Source organism: Oncorhynchus clarkii, chromosome 33 (assembly GCF_045791955.1).
Source record: "Oncorhynchus clarkii lewisi isolate Uvic-CL-2024 chromosome 33, UVic_Ocla_1.0, whole genome shotgun sequence".
Taxonomy (NCBI): Eukaryota; Metazoa; Chordata; class Actinopteri; order Salmoniformes; family Salmonidae; genus Oncorhynchus; species Oncorhynchus clarkii.
In genome coordinates this window covers 32,084,123-32,096,622 of record NC_092179.1, presented here as the reverse complement: position 1 = coordinate 32,096,622, position 12,500 = coordinate 32,084,123, and the positions used below count along the sequence as shown (strand labels likewise).

General features: G+C 48.9%; 1 protein-coding gene across 2 annotated transcripts in view; it reads right to left on the bottom strand.

Moving 5' to 3' along the window:
* Positions 1 to 12,500, bottom strand: part of LOC139393321 (fibroblast growth factor receptor substrate 2-like) — an 80,043-nt gene that overhangs the window by 7,401 nt on the left and 60,142 nt on the right. Inside the window, exons 1-4 of one of the 2 annotated variants that reach the window (XM_071141876.1) lie at positions 9,408 to 9,490; positions 4,467 to 4,571; positions 3,669 to 3,757; positions 539 to 725 (exon numbers count right to left, since the gene is read on the bottom strand). In XM_071141876.1, the coding sequence (XP_070997977.1) occupies positions 539 to 725; positions 3,669 to 3,731 (250 nt within the window). In that variant the 5' untranslated portion in view covers positions 3,732 to 3,757; positions 4,467 to 4,571; positions 9,408 to 9,490. Of the gene's footprint in view, positions 1 to 538; positions 726 to 3,668; positions 3,758 to 4,466; positions 4,572 to 9,407; positions 9,491 to 12,500 lie in introns of those variants that run through there. The other variant, XM_071141875.1, reaches the window with a different exon arrangement.

Sequence of the window (12,500 nt, the reverse complement as noted above, 5' to 3'; positions counted from 1 at the left end):
CAGCACAAACCGACTCAGTCAGGCCAGGGGTCTGAGGTGGTATAGGCTAGCCTTACCAACTGCAGAAACAGACTGACTACAACCTCACAGCACAGTTCACTGAGTACAACCTCACAGTACAGTTCACTGACTACAACCTCACAGCACAGTTCGCTGAGTACAACCTCACAGCACAGTTCACTGACTACAACCTCACAGCACAGTTCACTGACTACAACCTCACAGCACAGTTCACTGACTACAACCTCACAGCACAGTTCACTGACTACAACCTCACAGCACTGACTACTGACTACAACCTCACAGCACAGTTCACTGACTACAACCTCACAGCACAGTTCACTGACTACAACCTCACAGCACAGTTCACTGACTGCGGCACAGCCCGGGATCGAACCCGGATCTGTAGTTACGCCTCAAGCACTGCGATGCAGTACCTTAGACCGCTGCCCCACTCGGGAGTTCCCCTTATAAAATACATTTGATTGATTGATAATATGTGAGAGAAAGTAGGCAATATTTGGCGGTCAGTGCGTACCCTGTCCAGTCTGGCATCGTCGCCCGCTCTCGAAGGAGAAGAGGTTGGAGTCGTAACCGTAGCGACGCAGACAGAGGTAAGGCCACTTGACGGTGTCACGTTTCCTGGTGTGGAGGATAAGCTCCTCCTCTGTCAGCTCCATCAAGCCTGAGCCCAACTCATTACCATCGTCATCCACATTTATCACCTGGGGGGAGAGAGAGAGACAGACAGAGAGAGAGAGAGAGAGACGGACAGAGAGAGAGACAGAGAGAGAGAGAGAGAGAGAGAGAGAGAGAGAGAGAGAGAGGGGGGGGGGATAGAGAGAGAGAGAGAGAGAGGGGGGGAGAGAGACAGAGAGAGAGAGAGCGGGGGATAGAGAGAGAGAGAGAGAGAGAGAGAGAGAGAGAGAGAGAGAGAGGGGAGAGAGAGAGAGAGAGAGAGAGAGAGAGAGAGAGAGAGACGGACAGAGAGAGAGACAGAGAGAGAGAGAGAGAGAGAGGGAGAGAGAGAGAGAGAGAGAGAGGGGGGGGATAGAGAGAGAGAGACAGAGAGAGAGAGAGAGAGAGAGAGAGGGGGGGAGAGAGAGAGAGAGAGGGGGGGGGGATAGAGAGAGAGAGAGAGAGAGACAGAGAGAGAGAGAGGGGGGGATAGAGAGAGAGAGAGAGAGAGAGAGAGAGAGAGAGAGAGAGAGAGAGAGAGAGAGAGAGAGAGGGGGAGAGAGAGAGAGAGAGAGAGAGAGAGAGACAGAGAGAGAGAGAGAGAGACAGAGAGAGAGAGAGAGACAGAGAGAGATAGGGGGAGAGACAGGTGTAGAGATGAAAGAGAGAGAGAAGGGGGGGGCATAGAGAGAGAGAAAGGGGGAGAGAGGGGGGGGGGCATAGAGAGAGGGTGAGACACAGAACGGATGAGAAAACCATCAGTGAAACAAGTCTGTGATCAACAACTTGGGATGGATGTGACAAGACACTTCAGAGTCATATTATACTTGAAGAAAGACCCTGAAGTATCCATCCATGTGATCTCTAATGAATGTTTTACTAACAGGGGTTACAGAATGACCCGATTCTAATGGTTTATCAGAACTACTACTGTAGCTTCTACTAACAGTTGACCCTCTATATAGTCTGAGTCCATGGGGAACACTCCACACAGCCATGTACCGTACAGTGTTAGCAGTAGCACTAGCATCAGGTCTCCAGCACAGTGTTAGCAGTAGCACTAGCATCAGGTCTACAGCACAGTGTTAGCAGTAGCACTAGCATCAGGTCTACAGCACAGTGTTAGCAGTAGCACTAGCATCAAGTCTACAGCACAGTGTTAGCAGTAGCACTAGCATCAGTTCTACAGCACAGTGTTAGCAGTAGCACTAGCATCAGGTCTACAGCACAGTGTTAGCAGTAGCACTAGCATCAGGTCTACAGCACAGTGTTAGCAGTAGCACTAGCATCAGGTCTACAGCACAGTGTTAGCAGTAGCACTAGCATCAGGTCTACAGCACAGTAGACAAAAGCAGCTATGTCGCAGGCAGAGGGCCAGAGTCAGGCTGACTGGTTGACCAGTCATCCCGTTGCTATATTACTGGTATCACATGATCCAACCTAGCTGGCCAATAAAGCCAAGCTGTGTCTGGTCTGACTAACACAGTACAGTACCTGTCTGTACACATACTATACTGCAGACAGTCTGGCTGTCCTTGTAGAAGCCCTGGTTAGAACACTACCACTATATACCCTGAGGTAGAAATGATCCTTTACCATGGGGAGGAGGAGGGAGGGACAGAGAGGGGGGGAGAGACAGGGAGGGGGGGTGGGACAGACAGAGAGGGGGGAGGGAGAGAAAGACAGAGAGAGGGGGACAGAGAGGGGGGGAGGGACAGAGAAGGGGGGGGACAGAGAGGGGGGGGGGAGAGAGACAGAGAGGGAGGGAGAGACAGGGAGGGAGAGACAGGGAGGTGGGGGGGGTGGGAGGGGGGGGGCAGACAGAGAGGGGGGAGAGAAAGACAGAGAGGGGGGGACAGAGAGGGGGGGTGTAACAGAGAGGGGGGGGGACAGAGAGGGGGGAGGGGAGACAGAGAGGGAGGGAGGGGGGACAGAGAGGGGGAGGGAGAGACAGAGAGGGGGGGGTGTAACAGAGAGGGGGGGACAGAGAGGGGGGAGGGGAGACAGAGAGGGAGGGAGGGGGGACAGAGAGGGGGGAGGGAGAGACAGAGAGGGGGAGGGAGGGAAAGACAGAGAGGGTGGAGGGAGGGAGACAGAGAGGGGGAGGGAGGGAGAGACAGAGGGTGGAAGGAGGGAGAGACAGAGAGGGGGAGGGAGAGACAGAGAGGAGGGAGGGAGGGAGAGAGACAGGGGGAGAGAGAGGGGGAGAGAGAGAGAGAGAGAGACAGAGAGGGGGAGAGAGGGAGAGACAGAGAGGGTGGAGGGAGGGAGAGACAGAGAGGGGGAGAGAGAGACAGAGAGGGGGCAGGGAGGGAGAGAGAGGGGGGAGAGAGAGGGGGAGGGAGAGACAGAGAGGGGGGGAGAGAGAGAGGAGGGAGGGAGGGAGAGAGACAGGGGGGAGAGAGCTATGTGCACACTGCCCACAAAATGATGTGGAAACTGAGCTGCACTTCCTAACCTCCTGCCAAATGTATGACCATATTAGAGGCACATATTTCCCTCAGATTACACAGATCCACAAAGAATTTGAAAACAAACACAATTTTGATAAACTCCCATATCTACTGGGTGAAATACCACAGTGTGACATCACAGCAGCAAGATTTGTGACCTGTTGCCACAAGAAAAGGGCAACCAGTGAAGAACAAACAACATTGTAAATACAACCCATATTTATGCTTATTTATTTTCCCTTTTGTACTTTAACAGAGGGAGGGAGAAGGCAGAGGGGGTAGAGGGAGGGAGGGGGCAGAGGGAGGGAGGAGGCAGAGGGAGGGAGGGAGGAGGCAGAGGGGGCAGAGGGAGGGAGGAGGCAGAGGGGGCAGAGGGAGGGAGGAGGCAGAGGGGGCAGAGGGAGGGAGGGGGCAGAGGGAGGGAGGAGGCAGAGGGAGGGAGGAGGCAGAGGGGGCAGAGGGAGGGAGGAGGCAGAGGGAGGGAGGAGGCAGAGGGAGAGAGAGAGAGACAGAGAGGAAAAAGAGAAGGGGACCCACCTTGAATTTGCTCTGATGCTTATCAGGGAAGTCTTTGTCAGGACAGCTACAGTAGCTACCCATGTCTCGTTCAGAACACCATCTGACCTCTACAGGACAGAGGAGAGACAACACAGACATTATCCCTCAGACTGGAACGGCGACCTGGACAAGCTGACACTGTGAGGATCCCTGGAACCTTTACCATCACGTGTCTGCATTTCAGATCAAACGGATATCAAGACAAATTAACAGCATGGTACTTGCATCGCCAGGGTTGTGGGTTCGATTCCCGTGGGGGACCAGTACGGGGAAACGTAGGATAATGTATGAACTCACTACTGTAAGTAAGTAACTTTTTTTTTTACACACATTTGCCTTTGGATGATGCTGGACTTCCCCAAAACGGCCAGCAGAGGGCAGGCTGTAATAACACCACCACACTAACTCCCTAATTTCCAGGATCTATCTACTAGTCTCTCTAGTGCCCTACATCTAACCACTACTAGTCTGTCTCTAGTGCCCTATATCTAACCACTACTAGTCTCTCTAGTGCCCTACATCTAACCACTACTAGTCTGTCTCTAGTGCCCTATATCTAACCACTACTAGTCTGTCTCTAGTGCCCTATATCTAACCACTACTAGTCTCTCTAGTGCCCTGTATCTAACCACTACTAGTCTATCTCTAGTCCCCTATATCTAACCACTACTAGTCTATCTCTAGTCCCCTATATCTAACCACTACTAGTCTATCTCTAGTCCCCTATATCCAGTCCCAGCTAGTTGCTGACATTGACATACAGCACACAGGTCTAACCTATATCCAGTATCCATCAATGTTCCAGGTGCCCTCCCCAGCGCTGGGTCCTGAGTCACACCTTCTCACCATGGCCTGTCCTCATCATGGTCCCCTCACATCAGCCTGCAGAGGAGAGAGAGACAGAGATTCAATATTGATGATTTGTCATTCAAATGCACTCCAACACACTACAGATGACAGTACATTAGTAGAGAGGACTCCAACACACTACAGATGACAGTACATTAGTAGAGAGGACTACAACACACTACAGATGACAGTACATTAGTAGAGAGGACTCCAACACACTACAGATGACAGTACATTAGTAGAGAGGACTACAACACACTACAGATGACAGTACATTAGAGAGGACTCCAACACACTACAGATGACAGTACAATAGTAGAGAGGACTCCAACACACTACAGATGACAGTCCAGTAGAGAGGACTCCAACACTCTACAGATGACAGTATATTAGAGAGCACTCCAACACACTACAGATGACAGTACATTAGTAGAGATGACTACAACACACTACAGATGACAGTACATTAGAGAGGACTCCAACACACTACAGATGACAGTCCAGTAGAGAGGACTCCAACACACTACCGATGACAGTCCAGTAGAGAGGACTCCAACACACTACAGATGACAGTACATTAAAGAGGACTACAACACACTACAGATGACAGTACATTAGAGAGGACTACAACACACTACAGATGACAGTACATTAGAGAGGACTACAACACACTACAGATGACAGTACATTAGTAGAGATGACTACAACACACTACAGATGACAGTACATTAGAGAGGACTCCAACACACTACAGATGACAGTACAATAGTAGAGAGGACTCCAACACACTACAGATGACAGTACATTAGTAGAGAGGACTACAACACACTACAGATGACAGTACATTAGTAGAGAGGACTCCAACACACTACAGATGACAGTACATTGGAGAGGACTCCAACACACTACAGATGATAGTCCAATAGAGAGGACTCCAACACACTACAGATGACAGTACATTAGAGAGGACTCCAACACACTACAGATGACAGTCCAGTAGAGAGGACTCCAACACACTACAGATGACAGTCCAGTAGAGAGGACTCCAACACACTACAGATGACAGTCCAGTAGAGAGGACTCCAACACACTACAGATGACAGTCCAGTAGAGAGGACTCCAACACACTACAGATGATAGTCCAATAGAAAGGACTCCAACACACTACAGATGACAGTACATTAGAGAGGACTCCAACACACTACAGATGACAGTCCAGTAGAGAGGACTCCAACACACTACAGATGACAGTCCAGTAGAGAGGACTCCAACACACTACAGATGACAGTCCAGTAGAGAGGACTCCAACACACTACAGATGACAGTCCAGTAGAGAGGACTCCAACACACTACAGATGACAGTCCAGTAGAGAGGACTCCAACACACTACAGATGACAGTCCAGTAGAGAGGACTCCAACACACTACAGATGATAGTCCAATAGAGAGGACTCCAACACACTACAGATGACAGTACATTAGAGAGGACTCCAACACACTACAGATGACAGTCCAGTAGAGAGGACTCCAACACACTACAGATGACAGTCCAGTAGAGAGGACTCCAACACACTACAGATGACAGTCCAGTAGAGAGGACTCCAACACACTACAGATGACAGTCCAGTAGAGAGGACTCCAACACACTACAGATGACAGTACATTAGAGAGGACTCCAACACACTACAGATGACAGTCCAGTAGAGAGGACTCCAACACACTACAGATGACAGTACATTAGAGAGGACTCCAACACACTACAGATGACAGTACATTAGTAGAGAGGACTCCAACACACTACAGATGATAGTCCAGTAGAGAGGACTCCAACACACTACAGATGACAGTCCAGTAGAGAGGACTACAACACACTACAGATGACAGTCCAGTAGAGAGGACTCCAACACACTACAGATGACAGTACATTAGTAGAGAGGACTACAACACACTACAGATGACAGTCCAGTAGAGAGGACTCCAACACACTACAGATGACAGTCCAGTAGAGAGGACTCCAACACACTACAGATGACAGTACATTAGTAGAGAGGACTACAACACACTACAGATGACAGTACATTAGAGAGGACTCCAACACACTACAGATGACAGTACATTAGAGAGGACTACAACACACTACAGATGACAGTACATTAGTAGAGATGACTACAACACACTACAGATGACAGTCCAGTAGAGAGGACTCCAACACACTACAGATGACAGTCCAGTAGAGAGGACTCCAACACACTACAGATGACAGTACATTAGTAGAGAGGACTACAACACACTACAGATGACAGTACATTAGAGAGGACTCCAACACACTACAGATGACAGTACATTAGTAGAGAGGACTACAACACACTACAGATGACAGTACATTAGAGAGGACTCCAACACACTACAGATGACAGTACAATAGTAGAGAGGACTACAACACACTACAGATGACAGTACATTAGAGAGGACTACAACACACTACAGATGACAGTACATTAGTAGAGAGGACTACAACACACTACAGATGACAGTACATTAGTAGAGAGGACTACAACACACTACAGATGACAGTACATTAGTAGAGAGGACTACAACACACTACAGATGACAGTACATTAGTAGAGAGGACTCCAACACACTACAGATGACAGTCCAGTAGAGAGGACTACAACACACTACAGATGACAGTACAATAGTAGAGAGGACTCCAACACACTACAGATGACAGTCCAGTAGAGAGGACTCCAACACACTACAGATGACAGTACATTAGAGAGGACTCCAACACACTACAGATGACAGTCCAGTAGAGAGGACTCCAACACACTACAGATGACAGTCCAGTAGAGAGGACTCCAACACACTACAGATGACAGTCCAGTAGAGAGGACTCCAACACACTACAGATGACAGTCCAGTAGAGAGGACTCCAACACACTACAGATGACAGTACATTAGAGAGGACTCCAACACACTACAGATGACAGTCCAGTAGAGAGGACTCCAACACACTACAGATGACAGTCCAGTAGAGAGGACTCCAACACACTACAGATGACAGTACATTAGAGAGGACTCCAACACACTACAGATGACAGTCCAATAGAGAGGACTCCAACACACTACAGATGATAGTCCAGTAGAGAGGACTCCAACACACTACAGATGACAGTCCAGTAGAGAGGACTCCAACACACTACAGATGACAGTACATTAGAGAGGACTCCAACACACTACAGATGACAGTCCAGTAGAGAGGACTCCAACACACTACAGATGACAGTCCAGTAGAGAGGACTCCAACACACTACAGATGACAGTACATTAGAGAGGACTCCAACACACTACAGATGACAGTCCAATAGAGAGGACTCCAACACACTACAGATGACAGTACATTAGAGAGGACTCCAACACACTACAGATGACAGTCCAGTAGAGAGGACTCCAACACACTACAGATGACAGTCCAGTAGAGAGGACTCCAACACACTACAGATGACAGTCCATTAGTAGAGAGGACTCCAACACACTACAGATGACAGTCCATTAGTAGAGAGGACTCCAACACACTACAGATGACAGTCCATTAGTAGAGAGGACTCCAACACACTACAGATGACAGTCCAGTAGAGAGGACTCCAACACACTACAGATGACAGTCCAATAGAGAGGACTCCAACACACTACAGATGACAGTCCAGTAGAGAGGACTCCAACACACTACAGATGACAGTCCAATAGAGAGGACTCCAACACACTACAGATGACAGTCCAGTAGAGAGGACTCCAACACACTACAGATGACAGTCCAGTAGAGAGGACTCCAACACACTACAGATGACAGTCCAGTAGAGAGGACTCCAACACACTACAGATGACAGTACATTAGAGAGGACTACAACACACTACAGATGACAGTCCAGTAGAGAGGACTCCAACACACTACAGATGACAGTCCAATAGAGAGGACTCCAACACACTACAGATGACAGTCCAGTAGAGAGGACTCCAACACACTACAGATGACAGTCCAGTAGAGAGGACTCCAACACACTACAGATGACAGTCCAGTAGAGAGGACTCCAACACACTACAGATGACAGTCCAGTAGAGAGGACTCCAACACACTACAGATGACAGTCCATTAGTAGAGAGGACTCCAACACACTACAGATGATAGTCCAATAGAGAGGACTCCAACACACTACAGATGACAGTCCAGTAGAGAGGACTCCAACACACTACAGATGACAGTCCAGTAGAGAGGACTCCAACACACTACAGATGACAGTCCAGTAGAGAGGACTCCAACACACTACAGATCAGGCTGAGAGTAGTGAGTAAAGCATGGATGCTGCAATTACTACATTGCTTTACAAAACAGACAGAGAGAGAGAGAGAGACGGAGACAGAGACAGAGAGGGAGAAAGAGACAGAGACAGAGAGGGAGAGAGAGACAGAGACAGAGAGGGAGAAAGAGACAGAGACAGAGAGGGAGAAAGAGACAGAGACAGATGGAGAGACAGAGGGAGAGGCAGAGGGAGAGACAGAGGGAGAGGCAGAGGGAGAGACAGAGAGAGAGACAGAGGGAGAGAGAGGGAGAGACAGAGAGAGAGAGAGAGAGAGAGAGAGAGAGAGAGAGAGAGAGAGAGAGAGAGAGAGAGAGAGAGAGAGAGAGAGAGAGAGGGAGGGACAGAGAGAGACAGAGAGAGAGGGACAGAGAGACAGAGAGGGAGGGACAGAGAGAGAGGGAGGGACAGAGAGACAGAGAGAGAGAGACAGAGAGGGAGGGACAGAGAGGGAGAGAGGGACAGAGAGACAGAGAGGGAGGGACAGAGAGAGAGAGACAGAGAGATGAAGTCACCTCACAGAACCCTGCTCGGTCTTGACACTGAGCTCCATGCCAGGTAACAGAGAAGAGGAGATGACAGTGAAGAGGAGGTGTGCTGCAGGTGAGAAGTGGAGGGTGGGACAATACAAATCATAACATATAGAGACTGTGTGGGCAGTGGGGGCTGACTGACTGGTACCTGAGCGACGGGTAGAGAGTATTAACCAGGTAAATGGGGCGTCAAGATTCTGTGTGTGTGTGTGTTTGTACAAGCAGCCGTGTGTGTGTGTGTGTGTGTGTGTGTCACACCAGACTAATTAGATTGGGAGGCTCCAGGCTATATCTGCCTACTCAATCTTTCATAAAACAGAAAATAATCTGTCCAAAGCGGACATTGTGTCTTCCTTCAGCACTCTGATGCAGACGCACAGAGAACCTCTAGCTCCATATTAGAACCTACACACAGAGAACCTCTAGCTCCATATTAGAACCTACGCACAGAGAACCTCTAGCTCCATATTAGAACCTACACACAGAGAACCTCTAGCTCCATATTAGAACCTACACACAGAGAACCTCTAGCTCCATATTAGAACCTACGCACAGAGAACCTCTAGCTCCATATTAGAACCTACACACAGAGAACCTCTAGCTCCATATTAGAACCTACGCACAGAGAACCTCTAGCTCCATATTAGAACCTACACACAGAGAACCTCTAGCTCCATATTAGAACCTACGCACAGAGAACCTCTAGCTCCATATTAGAACCTACGCACAGAGAACCTCTAGCTCCATATTAGAACCTACGCACAGAGAACCTCTAGCTCCATATTAGAACCTACACACAGAGAACCTCTAGCTCCATATTAGAACCTACGCACAGAGAACCTCTAGCTCCATATTAGAACCTACGCACAGAGAACCACTAGCTCCATATTAGAACCTACACACACAGAACCTCTAGCTCCATATTAGAACCTACACACAGAGAACCACTAGCTCCATATTAAAACCTACACACAGAGAACCACTAGCTCCATATTAGAACCTACACACACAGAACCTCTAGCTCCATATTAGAACCTACACACAGAGAACCACTAGCTCCATATTAGAACCTACACACAGAGAACCTCTAGCTCCATATTAGAACCTACACACAGAGAACCACTAGTTCCATATTAGAACCTACACACGGAGAACCTCTAGCTCCATATTAGAACCTACACACAGAGAACCACTAGCTCCATATTAGAACCTACGCACAGAGAACCTCTAGCTCCATATTAGAACCTACGCACAGAGAACCACTAGCTCCATATTAGAACCTACACACGGAGAACCTCTAGCTCCATATTAAATTTCAGAAACAGGTTGTAGAGGCAGTCTCTCTGCTTACAGAAAGGCCTTGGACACATTAGGGATTGATAACACACACACACACACAAAAATCTACTTCCACACAACCCAACAATGGACAGTTAAACATCTGTTTATTTGATATGATACAACAAGATGATTTAAGATTTGGAGCTACAGTGATTTACTGGAACACATTGAAATGAGTGACTAGCTACATGACACAGCCCAGCTCAGCCCAGCTATCAGGTAACCTGGTTCCCATCAAGGTCTCAGGTTACCCAGACAAAGCAGCCGATCAGGTAACCTGGTTCCCATCAAGGTCTCAGGTTACCCAGACAAAGCAGCCGATCAGGTAACCTGGTTCCCTCAAGGTCTCAGGTTACCCAGACAAAGCAGCCGATCAGGTAACCTGGTTCCATCAAGGTCTCAGGTTACCCAGACAAAGCAGCCGATCAGGTAACCTGGTTCCCATCAAGGTCTCAGGTTACCCAGACAAAGCAGCCGATCAGGTAACCTGGTTCCCTCAAGGTCTCAGGTTACCCAGACAAAGCAGACGATCAGGTAACCTGGTTCCCTCAAGGTCTCAGGTTACCCAGACAAAGCAGCCAATCGGGTAACCTGGCTCCCTCAAGGTCTCAGGTTACCCAGACAAAGCAGCCGATCAGGTAACCTGGTTCCATCAAGGTCTCAGGTTACCCAGACAAAGCAGCCGATCAGGTAACCTGGTTCCACAAGGTCTCAGGTTACCCAGACAAAGCAGACAATCAGGTAACCTGGTTCCACAAGGTCTCAGGTTACCCAGACAAAGCAGACGATCAGGTAACCTGGTTCCATCAAGGTCTCAGGTTACCCAGACAAAGCAGTCCAGTTCTCAGGTAACCTGGTTCCATCAAGGTCTCAGGTTACCCAGACAAAGCAGCCGATCAGGTAACCTGGTTCCATCAAGGTCTCAGGTTACCCAGACAAAGCAGCCGATCAGGTAACCTGGTTCCCTCAAGGTCTCAGGTTACCCAGACAAAGCAGCCGATCAGGTAACCTGGTTCCATCAAGGTCTCAGGTTACCCAGACAAAGCAGACAATCAGGTAACCTGGTTCCCTCAAGGTCGCAGGTTACCCAGACAAAGCAGCCGATCAGGTAACCTGGTTCCATCAAGGTCTCAGGTTACCCAGACAAAGCAGCCGATCAGGTAACCTGGTTCCACAAGGTCTCAGGGTACCCAGACAAAGCAGCCGATCAGGTAACCTGGTTCCCATCAAGGTCTCAGGTTACCCAGACAAAGCAGTCCAGTTATCAGGTAACCTGGTTCCATCAAGGTCTCAGGTTACCCAGACAAAGCAGCCGATCAGGTAACCTGGTTCCATCAAGGTCTCAGGTTACCCAGACAAAGCAGCCAATCAGGTAACCTGGTTCCATCAAGGTCTCAGGTTACCCAGACAAAGCAGTCCAGTTGTCAGGTAACCTGGTTCCCATCAAGGTCTCAGGTTACCCAGACAAAGCAGCCAATCAGGTAACCTGGTTCCATCAAGGTCTCAGGTTACCCAGACAAAGCAGCCAATCAGGTAACCTGGTTCCATCAAGGTCTCAGGTTACCCAGACAAAGCAGCTAATCAGGTAACCTGGTTCCATCAAGGTCTCAGGTTACCCAGACAAAGCAGTCCAGTTATCAGGTAACCTGGTTCCCATCAAGGTCTCAGGTTACCCAGACAAAGCAGCCAATCAGGTAACCTGGTTCCATCAAGGTCTCAGGTTACCCAGACAAA